The 15,493-nt window shown below is 41.6% G+C and overlaps 2 protein-coding genes across 8 annotated transcripts; one reads left to right on the top strand and one right to left on the bottom strand.

Annotated features, from left to right (window-relative positions):
* Positions 1-552: 552 nt before the first annotated feature.
* Positions 553-3,579, bottom strand: LOC139420354 (F-box protein 45). Of its 2 annotated transcripts, none has more exons than XM_071170360.1 (3): positions 3,222-3,579; positions 2,423-2,779; positions 553-2,001 (listed from the first exon to the last, which is right to left on the bottom strand). In XM_071170360.1, exons 1-3 carry the CDS (start codon positions 3,537-3,539, stop codon positions 1,795-1,797), a joined length of 882 nt encoding a protein of 293 aa, XP_071026461.1. In that variant the 5' UTR covers positions 3,540-3,579; the 3' UTR covers positions 553-1,794. The 2 variants fall into 2 exon arrangements, with proteins under 2 accessions (XP_071026461.1, XP_071026462.1); XM_071170361.1 differs by having other exon boundaries at positions 553-1,980.
* Positions 3,580-6,449: 2,870 nt separating this feature from the next.
* LOC139420355 (myelin-associated neurite-outgrowth inhibitor-like) lies at positions 6,450-15,236 on the top strand. Of its 6 annotated transcripts, none has more exons than XM_071170366.1 (8): positions 6,457-6,583; positions 7,151-7,245; positions 7,392-7,478; positions 10,473-10,615; positions 11,994-12,177; positions 12,329-12,441; positions 12,701-12,718; positions 14,341-14,543. In XM_071170366.1, the coding sequence occupies exons 2-6, from the start codon at positions 7,170-7,172 to the stop codon at positions 12,427-12,429; spliced, it is 591 nt and encodes a 196-aa protein (XP_071026467.1). In that variant the 5' UTR covers positions 6,457-6,583; positions 7,151-7,169; the 3' UTR covers positions 12,430-12,441; positions 12,701-12,718; positions 14,341-14,543. The 6 variants fall into 6 exon arrangements, with proteins under 6 accessions (XP_071026469.1, XP_071026467.1, XP_071026468.1 ...); XM_071170362.1 differs by having other exon boundaries at positions 6,462-6,583; positions 11,991-12,177; XM_071170368.1 differs by lacking the exon at positions 12,701-12,718 and having other exon boundaries at positions 6,450-6,583; positions 12,329-12,436; positions 14,333-15,236.
* The last annotated feature ends 257 nt before the right edge of the window (positions 15,237-15,493 follow it).

Here is a 15,493-nt window from a genome sequence, read left to right as displayed (position 1 = left end):
TGTGGGTTTGCACATCTGACTCTCAGAAACCGTCCCAGGGGGAAGCTCATCTGCTTGCTCGTTGTCCTCACCAGGGTCTTGACCTGACTACAGTTCTGCGTCGTAACCAACTTCAGTGGGCAAATGCTCACCTTCGATGGCTACTAGCACGCTGGAGAAGTGTGCTCTTTACAGATTAATCTCGGTTTCAACTGTACCGGGCAGATGCCAGACTGTGTGTATGGCGTCGTGTGGGCGAGCAGTTTGCTGATGTCAGTCTATGGTAGGGAAATTAACATGACATTTTCTGGCAAAAGTTCTGGTGGAAATTCCTGCAGTCACTTTCCCAATTGCACGCTCCCCGAAAACTTGAGACATCTGTGGCATTGTGTTGTGACAAAACTGCACATTTTAGAGTGCCATTTTATTGTCCCCAGCACAAGGTGTAAATATCATGCTGTTGAATCAGCTTATTGATATGCCACACCTGTCAGGTGGATGGATTATCTTGGCAAAGGGATATAAACAAATTTGTTCCAGAATTTGAGAGAAATAAGGTTTTTTGTGAGTATGGAAAATTCTTGGGATCTTTTATTTCAGCTCATGAAACATGGGACCAACACATTACATGTTGCGTTTATATTTTTGTTCAGTTTATATCAGAAACCTGCCAACACTTGTCACCTGGGGCATAGGAAATTACATAGCGCTGCAGTTAACTCAGCCCACAAACACCAATTGTATGAGAAAGTCAGACAAAACAGAAATCATTTGATTGTAGATAAAAGGGAGAGTACAATATGACTAGAGACATTGAAAGGTGGCTTTCAATTTGGGAAATAAGTTAAATAATGTCCTATTTGTATTTATTGTGGATCCCCATTAGCTGCTGCTGCCAAGGGGTCCAGCAAAATTAAGGCAGTTTATACATTTTTAAAAAAAACATTACAATACATTCACAGATTTCACAACAAATATCATTGGGTGGTTCTTATTTTATATAGAATATAGAAGTCAATGATTGCCCTCTTGTGGAAGCATTATGAAACACTCAATCAATCAATTACAGTCTGGCACCAGGTAGACTTTATTTTGAAGGTTCCATGACCTCTTCAATAGTACCACGAATTAAAACCTATAAATAAATATAATGAAATACTATGATGAATACCACCACAATTAAAATGGATTCTCTGGTCTCCTCACTTCTGCTCTCCTATACAATGTATCTGAAGAGAGGAGACATTTCAGTTATACTGCAATGACTAGCTTTTCTACTGAAGCAGTCTTTTCCAAGTGTCCCATTCGGCATAGTCCTCTGAAGTGTCCCCCTTGCTGTTCCATCCATGGCAGTTACACGTGTACTCTAGAAATGTTACAGCTTGCAGTGTCACACACACGTTATGATTTGTCTTTATTTGCCACAGTTCATATTTGGTTTTGCCTCATAGGAACAGACATCATAAAACCGTCCGCATGTACAGGACTCAGTGTTGTTACTTCATAAAATAACATTAAAAAAATAAGTAAAGTCCTCCCGTACTGTAAATAAAATGGTCCAGCAGCTGAAGTGGATAGGATCCACGTTGAGTCAGAAACACCTTTGAAACAGCCCCCAGTCCCCCACCAATTATCACTTCCCAAAAACCTAGTCAAACCCTCTTGTCCATCAATAGTTCACTCTCATCCATGTTGATTTTGTAGTCCATTCCTGTGGTTGTGGAATGTTCGTTTAGAATCCTCTCGGGGGCAACGATCAGTCATTATCCTTGGCACATCTGATGTGACGTGGCACCAGCGGGTGTTGTGGCAGTGCTATCCATCCAGAGGCTTGCCAAGGTAGACCATGGTCACCTCAGTGTTGCCATAGACAGCTGAGACGGCCGGGAAGAGGCAGGCTTTAGGCAGCCCTCTGAAGGCCACTCCCAGAAACTCAAAGCCTCTCTCGAAGGCCAAGGTCTTGTTATCCATGTCAAGAATCACTCGTATCCTCTCCCCGATCTGTGGACGGACACCATTACACTAGAAAGTAATATAACAATAAGTAACAGCTACAATACAGGGAATGGCTTCTCTTTCACGCTACAATTAACATGATTACGTTTGAGAGAACTTCTAATTTAAGGTAGCATTCTTCTTGACATGCATTCTACTGCACAGGCCTAACTCATCCCACCAATAAATGTTTATAATATTTCAACTAGAATCACTTCATTGGGATGGGTCATCTGTTTAAAACAATGGCTTAGAACTTCAATTGAACATTTTGAGTTGATGCATAACAGATATGTTGTCTATTCCTGTCTGCAGCCTACCCACCCCATGGTGACAAAGTCCCTGAACTCCGGCACTAATCTCACTGCTTAGCTGTCGTTTCCGTTGCAACACATTTTGCTATGGTGTGCACTTATCAATACGACCCAGGAGAAAAATGTTAACCTACCTGGTATTTGGGTGCGTTGTTGCACTGAGGGAAGTTTCCGTTGACCTCCCCATTGTGGAGCAGGTTGTTATCCACCAGATTCCAGCCCCAGCTCTGGTCGTCACTGCCCAGGAGGGCCACATAGCCCTGGCATTGCATGGCAGCACGCTTGGTGGCAATGCCGATCACTGCCACGGTCCCCAGGGGCCCCTCCCACCAGATCTCCCAGGCATGGCGGCCCTCAGAGAAGCCGATCTTGCCGCGGGCTCCGTCGGTGCTCTGGGCAATGGGGTTGCGGTGAAGGGTGAAACCGTTCTTCTTCACGTAGACGTTGCGTGAGCAGTCGTGGGAACTCAGAGCGTGCAGGTAGGACTTGAGCTGCAGGAGAGGCAGACAAAGATGTGCTAGGGTTTTGAAGAGGACATAAATCCAAGTGATTGAGAGCAGAATCAACATGCATTCCAACCAAAAATCATTGCTATTCCACTTTACTTAAAATATTATCTCATTCAAGGAAATGATTGCACCATGCTTATGGATCGTATTTAATGCTGGCGTTGCTGCATATATAAACAACTGGGCGTGTGTGTATAGACGGCTAGCCACTAGTCTGTGCATGACAGACAGGGAGACTCATACCGTTGATGAGTAGCCTAGGCTATGATTGAATGGCAAGTTAATGTGTGCTGATTGGGTTTGTGATCTTTTCACAATGTGGTATCTTCTGGATTGAAATCAAAATCTGTAACAACAGCTATAGGCCTTCACTTCGGTATTCAAATAGTAAACAAACGTTATTAGCTTAGCTAGTAGCTGCTACCTTTCCCTTGTATGTTGTCAGATTGCAAAGAATGTCGGAGCGCAGTGCCTCTTCACTAAGAGAGCGAGCGCACAGACTCCGCCACACCTCGCTGTTCTCATCGGCGAGGCAGTTGTTCCAGTGCCAGCACACCAACGAGCACCGCATCAAATCATACAAGTCCAGATAGGAGAACACATGCTCCAGAACCCGACTAGGTAGCCTGCCTGCTATTCCCACTTCTCCGCCCGCTGCAACATAGGACGACCCAGCTGAGCTACAACTGGCAGCGGCGGCGCCAATGCAAGAGGACGCCCCTCCGGCGGCCGCTCCCGACATAATTAGCTAAATTGAGAATAACGACCGATGAACAGTGTTTTACAGCATAAATTGTTAACTAAAATGTATTAAAATGGACCATTTCTAAATACTAGCTAAATCACGGCGGTGATATTATCAGGCATTTAATTCGATGGACCCAGACCGGGTTGGTAAAGTGGGAAGACAAATGCGAAATCCAGTCAGGTCCCGGACATTTTTGTATGGCAATGATAAATCATATATTTATAAATTAAATATTTATTCTGATCCGCCATCTTCAATTATAAAGAAGGAGACAAAGATAATCCCATGATCAACGTTTTGTCTTAAATTATAATAGGTGTATTTTACTTTGTGTACCTGTTAGGACCTTTGTCGGTCATACAGCGGCCCTCGCAGCTGATCTACAGTCAGTTTAGATTTTTACCCCTTAAGAGTCCATCCTCAAATTTGTAGTATGGTTTACTGATTGATCCTAGATCTGTTCACAGGGTCAATTTCTATTCTGTGGGTTGCCCTAATTAAGTGATAATGCCCTCGAAGGCGTTGTTTGGAAGATATCGTTACGGGTGCCATATCCTCCAAAACACCGGCTTCGAGGGCATTATCACTTTTATACAACTGGTTACCAATATAAATAATGATTGACAGATGTTCATTAAAAACGTTATTTTGATGAATTTATTCATGCTATTTCTTCCTTCCACAAGATATAGTCCCGAAACAAATATATAGTTGCTACCCAAGCCGGCTGGTCGTTCAATTGGTTTGGTTGCCAGAGACAAAACCCAGTCGTTCAGTCTTTTTGTTCTATATCTATGGACGCGACCCAGTTGTAGGTTCTAAATGTTCTATCGCTATACTGGCTAGTAACATTCTTATCCCTTGCTTGCCAACTAGCCAACTACGGCTAACTTCAAACAGTGCAGGCAGAATAACAGTAGCTGTATTTGTTTAATTAACCTGTTTTCTAGTGACATTTATTTGGATACATCCATAACAATAAGCTAATGAGGCACGATTTCGCCTGGCATATAAAATGTGTTTTCTCGTTAGGACACCGTTGTTCAGAGGAGCTAAGAGCTAACCAACAAAACAACTAACACAAAAACTTCAAACTGAAGCTGGAAAGATCGCAAACTATCTGCACTTCGTTTCGTTTGACATTTTTTCAATTGACATTTCTTTGTGTATATCCATGAAAATGATGCCAGCTGATTCATGATTTCGACTGGCTGAATATTAGACTAAAAGAAATGTGATAATGTCTATATGCTTTTTATAGTGGAGATCAAGTTAATAACTTCCCTGGCTGGGCTGATGAGACAGTCGATTGCACAGTCAGATGGAACAGAGTAAATAGGCATTTTAACCTTCCTGTTATGTTCATTTCATGTTAATTAATTCTGTGTTCCCGGGTCCAAAATGACCGCCCCAGCTATAAATCCATAATAATACATATATTAACACCTAATGTTGTGTTAAATCTTTTTATCAACAGAAGTTCTTGTGAACAGTACTTGTTTTGAACTTCTATTTGCTATTTATGTATGGCCTGTAGGCCTCATTGACCTGAGCTCATACAATTCGTTTTTGAGTAAAAAAAAAAGCATAATGTATGGATTATTTTGACTATAACAAATACTCAGATGAAACAAATTGTGCTATTCATCACAGACTACTTTGTGACAAAGTTTAACAAGGACTCTCCTCCTCACCAGTGTCATGATCAAAGATATGACCAAGAGCCTCACATACAGTATAACTTTTGGTCATTGTGCTGCCACAGAATGAATTGTATGCAAGGCCTCAAAAAAGCTTTATATACCAGAGCTGTGAGAAAAGTTCCATATACTATTGAAACAATGTTGCGATTGTTTGTGAGAATGTCAACAGGTGTGGTTCCCGTGGGGGAAATATTCTATTGGGGAAAGGTTCCCTTGGGGGTTGGGGGTTGCCATGGAAGCCAAGAAGGGGAGTGAGGTGTGTGTATGTGCTCAAACACACATGCATGTGGGGGTCTGGGAGAGGAAATGTGTTCATCTGATGAATGGGCATGTGCCTGAACTCAATTTTATACACTAATTGTAGTCCCACCCATTCATTTCTAATGACTGGTCAAAATGACCGGGAACACCACAGGTATACAAAAGTTAAATAAAACACCCCAAATGTAATGAAATAATCAAAATGTACTTTGTGTGTTCAGATGCCCTGTGTGTGCAAAGTCATGGAACCTTATGACAATCAGATTAAAATAACTAAATTTTTCAGAGAGAAAACTTGTAAATCGGTCCAATTCGACCGGAACACTGCAGGAGGGTTAAGGTCATAGATTTAGCGGGTGGAAATTTGTGGAATAGACACCGAATGGAATGCGCTTTTAACCAATCAACATTCAGGATTAGACCAACCCGTTGTATAATAGTGTAATACTCATGGTTAGAATTGTTATTCGATGGATGCAAGAATGCTTCTTTGAGGTTTGATACCGGTTTTGTATGAATAATTTATTGCTGAGCAATGCCAGCACCTAAACAGGTCCAATATGATAACTTGTACAACTTCGTAATTATTTGGTTCCAGACAGACGTTGCCTATGCATCAGTGTTTTCTTTACTCTACTTGGGATATACGAGTTATATAATGGTGTATACAATGTTTCACATAAATGTCGTCCCAGAGACAGTAAAGCGAAAGTCAACATTTTATACAGTACCACATCATGTGACATGGGCAAGATGAGCTTCATACAGCTTTCAAAACAACTGGGAACTCGGAAATCCCTGAATTACGATATCAATGCCTTCAAGATGCCTCCGACTTTCCGACCTAAAGATCACTAACGTCATGATTTTACCTTGTTTTTCCTGAGATCCCAGTTTTCATGAAAGCGCCACAAGCTGTACTCGGAAGTGACGCCCGCTGCTGGATCATTTTAGTGTGCAGTGAGCCAAGCATAAAAAAGTGTCAACTCAACCAGACAGTGAGAACCAAAATACAATACCCAAAAGTAAGGAGTCGAGGCAAAGAGCAGCAGTCGGAAACTGAGAATTACAACTGTGAGTATCATTGAAAACTAGAGGTAACATCACAGTTGACATCTATTGTTAAACCTGTTGCCAATATTGGCAAAGACGAAGAGATAGTTGAAGGGTGACTGGAAGAGCCAGTACACGATACATAGAGAACGTTAGATGCTAAACGCCCGGCTCTTGTGTTTTTGTGGAGTTACTGCATCGCCTATTGATAAACGCATGTCTGTAAGGTAGCTAGCTAAATTAGTATAGCTACCTGATGGAATTTATCAGCACAGACGGACAATAACATGTTTTAAATCTAGTTTGTTTAAATCTAGCTTGCTAGCTACGCTAGGCATTTTATATTTCGATAACCAACATACATTTAGCTTGCTAACGTTAGCTACTGCTGTGATCAAGGCAAGGTTCCCATTACATTTAACCACAGGCATCGAGCGAAAGGGCGCCGTATGATAGCTAATAATGAATGACAAAAATCATTGATCAATGTAACTTTAGCTAGTTATATAGCCACTGAATAAAATACTATTTTTTATTTTTTACAATCTGAATACATTTTCTCAACAATGTGTCTTGTCTTTGTTACAGTATCTGAAAGGAGTGCATTATGAACCCAGTGTACAACCCTGCACCAACAGGGGTCCCCTATGTCAACCCTAAGGGACATTTAGTAGGATACCCAGGTAAGCAGTGTAACTAGTGTGTAATGGATTGGGAAATGTATACCACCCAAACAGACCAGGGTGTAATTAACACACACTGTTTCTCTTAATGTATGTCTGACGCTTCTGATTTTCTTGTCACTTATATATGACCTTTGACCCTGCAGCTGGATTTCCTGGGGGGTACTCGGCTGGCCCTGCTTACACTCCCAACATGTACCACCCTGGAGCCAACCACCCAGCCTTCCCCACAGGTAAGTTATCAGTCCCTCTCAGAGAGCTGCATGTAGCCTACTCTTGTACAGTGAGTGCATAGATTGTTTTTGTATGTGATCCCTGGGAATTGAACCCACAACCTTAGTGTTATGCATGACGCAACTCGGAGTGCCTGGATACAGCCCTTAGCTGTGGTATATACTGCCCATATACCAGAAGCCCCCAAGGTGCCTTATTGCTATAATAAACTGGTTACCAACGTAATTAGAGCAGTAAAAATACATGTTTTGTCATACCCGTGATATACAGTACCAGTCAAAAGTTTGGATAAACATACTAATTCAAAGGTTTTTCAGCACTCCATCACTCTCCCTCTTGGTCAAATAACCCTTTCACAGCCTGGAGGTGTGTTTTGGGTCATTGTCCTGTTGAAAAACAAACAATAGTCCCACTAAGTGCAAACCAGATGGAATGGCTTATTGGTGCAGAATTCTGTGGTAGCCATGCTGGTTAAGTGTGCCTTGAATTCTAAATAAATCAGTGTCACCAGCAAAGCACCATCACACCACCTCCATGCTTCACGGTGGGAACCAAACATGCAGAGATGATCCGTTCACCTACTCTGCATCTCGCAAAGACACGGCGGTTGGAACCAAAAATCTCAAATATGGACTCCTCAGACAAAATGACAGATTTCCACTGGTCTAATGTACATTGCTTGTGTTTCTTGGCCCAGTCAAGTCTCTTCTTCATATTGGTGTCCTTTTAGTAGTGGTTTCTTTGCAGCAATTCGATCAAGAAGGCCTGATTCACGCAGTCTCCTCTGAACAGTTGATGTTGCGATGTGTCTGTTACTTGAACTCTGTGAAGCATTTATTTGGGCTGCAATTTCTGAGGCTGGTAACTCTAATGAACTTATCCTCTGCAGCAGAGGTAACTCTGGGTCTTCCTTTCCTGTGACAGTCCTCGGGAGAGCCAGTTTCATCATAGTGCTTAATGTTTTTTTTGACTGCACTTAAAGAAACTTTGAAAGTTCTTGACATTTTCTGGATTGACTGACCTTCATGTCTTAAAGTACTGATGGACTGTTGTTTCTCTTTGCTTATTTGAGCAGTTCTTGCCATAATATGGACTTGGTATTTTACCAAATAGGGCTATCTTCTGTATACTATCCCTACCTTGTTACAACACAACCGATTGGCTCAAATGCATTAAGAAGGAAAGAAATTCCACAAATTAACTTTTAACAAGGCACAACTGTTAATTGAAATGCATTCCAGGTGACTACCTCATGAAGCTGGTTGAAAGAAAGCCAAGAGTGTGCAAAGCTGTCATCAAGGCAAAGGGTGGCTACTTTGAAAAATGTCATGTATAAAATATATTTTGATTAGTTTAATACTTTTTTCATTACTACATGATTCCATATGTGTTATTTCATAGTTTTGATGTCTTCACTATTATTCCATGGTGTAGAAAATAGTAAAAATAAAGAAAAACCTTGGAATGAATAGGTGTGTCCAAACTTTTGACTGGTAGTGTGTATATTACAGTTGAAGTTGGAAGTTTACATACACCTTAGCCAAATACATTTAAACTCAATGTTCTACTCAAATTCCTGACATTTAATCCTATTAAAAATTCCTTGTCTTAGGTCAGTTAGGATCACCACTTTATTTTAAGAATGTGAAATGTCAGAATAATAGTAGAGTGATTTTATTTCAGCTTTTATTTCTTTCATCACTTTCTCAGTGGGTCAGAAGTTTACATACATACACTCAATTGGTAGCATGGCCTTTAAATTGTTTAACTTGGGTCAAACGTTTCATGTAGCCTTCCACAAGCTTCCCACAATAAGTTGGGTGAATTTTGGCCCATTCCTCCTGACAGAGCTGGTGTAACTGAGTCAGGTATGTAGTAATCCTTGCTCGCACACACTTTTTCAGTTCTGCCCACACATTTTCTATAGGATTGAGGTCAGGGCTTTGTGATGGCCACTCCAATACCTTGAGTTTGTTGTCCTTAAGCCATTTTGCCACAACTTTTGAAGTATGCTTGGGGTCATTGTCCATTTGGAAGACCCATTTGCGACCAAGCTTTAACTTCCTGACTGATGTTGCTTCAATATATCCACATCATTTTCCTGCCTCATGATGCCATCTATTTTGTGAAGTGCACCAGTCCCTCCTGCAGCAAAGCACCCCCACAACATGATGCTGCCACCCCCGTGCTTCACGGTTGGGATGGTGTTCTTCAGCTTGCAATCCTCCCCTTTTCCTCCAAACATAACAATGATCATTATGGCCAAACAGTTCTATTTTTGTTTCATCAGACCAGAGGACATTTCTCCAAAAAGTACGATCTTTGTCCCCATGCGCAGTGGCTTCTTCCTTGCTGAGCGGCCTTTCAGGTTATGTCGATATAGGACTTGTTTTACTGTGGATATGGATACTTTTGTACCTGTTTCCTCCAGCATCTTCACAAGGTTCTTTTTTTCTGAGGTCTTGGCTGATTTCTTTTGATTTTCCCATGATGTCAAACAAAGAGGCACTGAGTTTGAAGGTAGGCCTTGAAATACATCCACAGGTACACCTCCAATTGACTCAAATCATGTCAGTTAGCCTATCAGAAGCTTCTAAAGCCATGTCTGTCTGTAATCAATTGTTGGATAAATGACTTGTGTCAGGCACAAAGTAGATGTTCTAACCGACTTGCCAAAACTGTAGTTTGTTAACAAGATAATTGTGGAGTGGTTGAAAAACGAGTTTTAATGACTCCAACCTAAGTGTATGTAAACTTCTGACTTCAACTGTATATATTTTTATTGCTCAGAACGTGGTGGGCCAAATAAAACCACTAGCGGACCAAATTCGGCCCACGGGCCACCAGTTGGGGAACCCTGCCTATGGACAAAGGCCTAAAATTTGATTTTTTTGGGGGGGGGTTTCCCTGTTAAAATGTGTAATACCCTAGACGGTGTGTTAACAACGCCTCTCCTTGTTGTGTGTTTATATCTCTGAAACCCTCTCTTATAGGTTACGCTCCGGGCACTCCTTTTAAAATGACCTGCTCGCCCACCACGGGGGCTGTCCCACCCTACTCCTCATCACCCAACCTCTATCCTGCAGCAGTCTTCCCTGTGAGGAGCACCTACCCCCAACAGAACCCCTACACACAGGTCAGTCAGTTAGTCAACTGACATCATCTGCCTCTACCGTCTGAAGTAGTATGATGTAACTGAACCTGTTTATCTTATTTGTTGTACTGCAGAATTGGTATTTATCGCTGCATTGTTACAAGGTCATAACAGTTACATAGGTCAGACGGAATGTAATCATATCTGTCTGCCTTAGACAATTCAGATACACATTAGCTTGCTGCTTATTGCTGCTGTAGTTGTACTTGTCTCACTGTGGCACTGACATTTAGTATTGGTATTTACTCTTCCTGGGGTCCAGCAACATTAAGGCAGTTACAGTTGATGTCGGAAGATTACATACACTTAGGTTGGAGTCATTAAAACTCGTTTTTCAACCACTCCACAAATTTCTTGTTAACAAACTACAGTTTTGGCAAGTCGGTTAGGACATCTACTTTGTGCCTGACACAAGTAATTTTTCCAACAATTGTTTACAGACAGATTATTTAAACTTATAATTCACTGTATCACAATTCCAGTGGCTGAGAAGTTTACATACACTAAGTTGACTGTGCCTTTAAACAGCTTGGAAAATTCCAGCAAAAGATGTCATGGCTTTAGAAGCTTCTGATAGGCAGCCATCATACCGCTCAGGAAGGAGACGCGTTCTGTCTCCTAGAGATGAACGTACTTTCGGTGCGACAACTGCAAATAAATCCCAGAACAACAGCAAAGGACCTTGTGAAGATGCTGGAGGAAACAGGTACAAAAGTATCTATATCCACAGTAAAACGAGTCCTATATCGACATAACCTGAAAGGCCGCTCAGCAAGGAAGGAAGGAAAGAAACCGCCATAAAAAGCCAGGCTACGATTTGTATCTGCACATGGGGACAAAGATTGTACTTTTTGGGGTGCTTTGCTGCATTAGGGACTGGTGCACTTCACAGAATAGATGCCGTCATGAGGCAGGAAAATTATGTGGATATATTGAAGCAACAAACCTGACACCAGCTCTGTCAGGAGGAATGGGCCAAAATTCACCCAACCTATTGGAAGCTTGTGGAAGGCTACATGAAACGTTTGACCCAAGTTAAACAATTTAAAGGCAATGCTACCAAATACTAATTGAGTGTATGTAAACTTCTGACCCACTGGGAATGTGATGAAGGAAATAAAATATTCTCTCTACTATTATTCTGACATTTCACATTCTTAAAATAAAGTGGTGATCCTAACTGACCTAAGACAGGGAATTTTTACCAGGATTAAATGTCAGGAATTGTGAAATTGAGTTTAAATGTATTTGGTTAAGGTGTATGTAAACTTCCGACTTCAACTGTATATACAGTTTAAAATATTACATTCTGTTTTATTAAACTGTACCTATTAACACTTTGCCCTCTCTCTCTCAGCAGCAAGGCACTTACTACACACAGCCTCTGTACGCAGCCCCACCCCATGTCATTCATCACACTACAGTGGTCCAGTCCAATGGGATGCCAGCAGCCATGTATGCCCCGCCCATGCATCACCAGTCCCGCCCCCACAACGGCGTAGCCATGGGGATGATAGCAGGGACCAGTATGGCCATGTCAGCCGGCGAGTTCCATTTAGATTTTTTTTTAATGCGTTTATCTTTTTTTATTATTATTATTTTTTTAATGTATATAATCTGGTCGCAACAGTGTTAAATAAATGGGTTTTGCTCTGTCTAATTTCCGGACCTCTCCCACCTCCTTCCTTTCTCCAGGAACTTTGTTGACGCACTCCCCGACCCCCCACCAAGTTACAATGCCCACATACCGACACCCAGGCGTGCCCACCTACAGCTATGTTCCCCCCCAGTGGTAAAGTGATGGCACTGTGAGTACTAAATACATCCTTCATATCATATTCTCTCTGGTCAATATGGATGGGAATGAACACTGGGAAACAGCACTGACACTAGAATACATAATGGTATTTACATTTTGTTGGGCGGGGAAGGTTAGCTGTGGGCAATAGCTTCATGTCAATTAGGATAATAACCCCTGTCAGTAGAAGTACTTTTATGTGTTGATAGACCGACAGTACATATTATTACTGTGTATTTAATCAACTGTTTCTCTGCTTCTCTCTTCAGGTCAGAAGATCGTAGATACAGTGCCTTGCGAAAGTATTCGGCCCCCTTGAACTTTGCGACCTTTTGCCACATTTCAGGCTTCAAACATAAAGATATAAAACTGTATTTTTTTGTGAAGAATCAACAACAAGTGGGACACAATCATGAAGTGGAACGACATTTATTGGATATTTCAAACTTTTTTAACAAATCAAAAACTGAAAAATTGGGCGTGCAAAATTATTCAGCCCCCTTAAGTTAATACTTTGTAGCGCCACCTTTTGCTGCGATTACAGCTGTAAGTCGCTTGGGGTATGTCTCTATCAGTTTTGCACATCGAGAGACTGAATTTTTTTCCCATTCCTCCTTGCAAAAAAGCTCGAGCTCAGTGAGGTTGGATGGAGAGCATTTGTGAACAGCAGTTTTCAGTTATTTCCACAGATTCTCGATTGGATTCAGGTCTGGACTTTGACTTGGCCATTCTAACACCTAGATATGTTTATTTTTGAACCATTCCATTGTAGATTTTGCTTTATGTTTTGGATCATTGTCTTGTTGGAAAACAAATCTCTGTCCCAGTCTCAGGTCTTTTGCAGACTCCATCAGGTTTTCTTCCAGAATGGTCCTATATTTGGCTCCATCCATCTTCCCATCAATTTTAACCATCTTCCCTGTCCCTGCTGAAGAAAAGCAGGCCCAAACCATGATGCTGCCACCACCATTTTGACAGTGGGGATAATGTGTTCAGCTGTGTTGCTTTTACGCCAAACATAACGTTTTGCATTGTTGCCAAAAAGTTCAATTTTGGTTTCATCTGACCAGAGCACCTTCTTCCACATGTTTGGTGTGTCTCCCAGGTGGCTTGTGGCAAACTTTAAACAACACTTTTTATGGATATCTTTAAGAAATGGCTTTCTTCTTGCCACTCTTCCATAAAGGCCAGATTTGTGCAATATACGACTGATTGTTGTCCTATGGACAGAGTCTCCCACCTCAGCTGTAGATCTCTGCAGTTCATCCAGAGTGATCATGGGCCTCTTGGCTGTATCTCTGATCAGTCTTCTCCTTGTATGAGCTGAAAGTTTAGAGGGACGGCCAGGTCTTGGTAGATTTGCAGTGGTCTGATACTCCTTCCATTTCAATATTATCGCTTGCACAGTGCTCCTTGGGATGTTTAAAGCTTGGGAAATCTTTTTGTATCCAAATCCGGCTTTAAACTTCTCCACAACAGTATCTCGGACCTGCCTGGTGTGTTCCTTGTTCTTCATGATGCTCTCTGCGCTTTTAACGGACCTCTGAGACTATCACAGTGCAGGTGCATTTATACGGAGACTTGATTACACACAGGTGGATTGTATTTATCATCATTAGTCATTTAGGTCAACATTGGATCATTCAGAGATCCTCACTGAACTTCTGGAGAGAGTTTGCTGCACTGAAAGTAAAGGGGCTGAATAATTTTGCACGCCCAATTTTTCAGTTTTTGATTTGTTAAAAAAGTTTGAAATATCCAATAAATGTCGTTCCACTTCATGATTGTGTCCCACTTGTTGTTGATTCTTCACAAAAAAATACAGTTTTATATCTTTATGTTTCAAGCCTGAAATGTGGCAAAAGGTCGCAAAGTTCAAGGGGGCCGAATACTTTCGCAAGGCACTGTATGCATTCACACTCCAGTTGGTGATGACGCTCTCCGGTGTCTCGTGTCAGCTGTTCTTCCTTCCTTTCCAAGCATACTGTGAATCTGAAGCCCAACTACAAAACAACACCAGGTGTGTTCAGAACAGGATGAAGGGAATATTCCTACTGCTGACTATTCCTGTTTTGAATGATGCTGTCCAAGAATCCTTCACTCACTCTGCTGCATATCTTGTGTCTGACGGCTAAGTTGCGTTTTGTGTACTGCCTTGCGATTTTTATAGCTAACTCTATTAAGTGGTGCAAAGGGAGTTTTGAATTTGTTTTGCTGTTGGGATCCATATTGAGTTGAATGCGTGTGTATATACGCTGAGTGTATGAACATCAGGAACACCTTCCTAATATTGAGTTGCACCCCCCCTTTGTCCTCAGAACAGTTTTAATTCATTGGGGCCTGGACTCTACAAGGTCTCAAAATCATTCCACAGGGATGCTGGCCCATGTTCACTCCCCCATGCTTCCCACAGTTGTGTCAAGTTGGCTGGATGTCCTTTGGGTGGTGGACCATACTTGATACACAATGAAATCAATGAGCGTGAAAAACCCAGTAGTGTTGCAGTTCTTGACACAAACCGGTGCGCCTGGCACCTACCATCACCCGTTCAAAGACACTTAAGTCTTTTGCCTTGCCCATTCACCATCTGATTGGCACACATACACAATCCATGTCTCAAGGCTTGAAAATCCTTCGATAAGGGATCATAGCTTTCACCTGGATTCACCTGGTCAGTCTCATGGAAACAGCAGGTGTTCTTAATGTTCTGTACCCTCAGTGTAAAAGAATAAATAACACTAGCTCAATCTACCTTCCGTGACTAATGCAAAATCATCAAAAAGAAAAATTCTAATGAACTACAAATCACTGATGCCATTTCTTAATGTGAAACATTAAAAGAAAGGAACAAGTTAATTTCACACAAACAGGTAACTTGAGTTTAACACACAAAGCTGTGCAGAACAATTGTTTTCGTTGCTTGTTTTTGGTAATGTTGCTAGGATGCATTTATTTCTCTGGGGGATGCTGTGTTAACATTTGTCTGTTGGCCATTTTCGTATTATGGGAAAATTGGCCTTTTTGAGTTTTAAGCCTCTGTCTCAGATGTCTGATATCCAACA

Source organism: Oncorhynchus clarkii, chromosome 11, assembly GCF_045791955.1.
Source record: "Oncorhynchus clarkii lewisi isolate Uvic-CL-2024 chromosome 11, UVic_Ocla_1.0, whole genome shotgun sequence".
Taxonomy (NCBI): Eukaryota; Metazoa; Chordata; class Actinopteri; order Salmoniformes; family Salmonidae; genus Oncorhynchus; species Oncorhynchus clarkii.
Note: the sequence above shows the minus strand (reverse complement) of the source record. Positions and strands in the feature narration are given on the sequence as shown.

Coding starts and splice junctions, on each gene's coding strand:
- LOC139420355 (XM_071170365.1), top strand. CDS start 7,170: ATGAACCCAGTGTACAACCCTGCACCAACAGGGGTCCCCTATGTCAAC. Junction 7,246..7,391: donor ACATTTAGTAGGATACCCAG/GTAAGCAGTGTA, acceptor TTGACCCTGCAG/CTGGATTTCCTGGGGGGTAC. Junction 12,178..12,328: donor CAGTATGGCCATGTCAGCCG/GCGAGTTCCATT, acceptor TCCTTTCTCCAG/GAACTTTGTTGACGCACTCC.
- LOC139420354 (XM_071170360.1), bottom strand. CDS start 3,539: ATGTCGGGAGCGGCCGCCGGAGGGGCGTCCTCTTGCATTGGCGCCGCC. Junction 2,780..3,221: donor TGACAACATACAAGGGAAAG/GTAGCAGCTACT, acceptor CCTCTCCTGCAG/CTCAAGTCCTACCTGCACGC. Junction 2,002..2,422: donor ACAACGCACCCAAATACCAG/GTAGGTTAACAT, acceptor ATTACTTTCTAG/TGTAATGGTGTCCGTCCACA.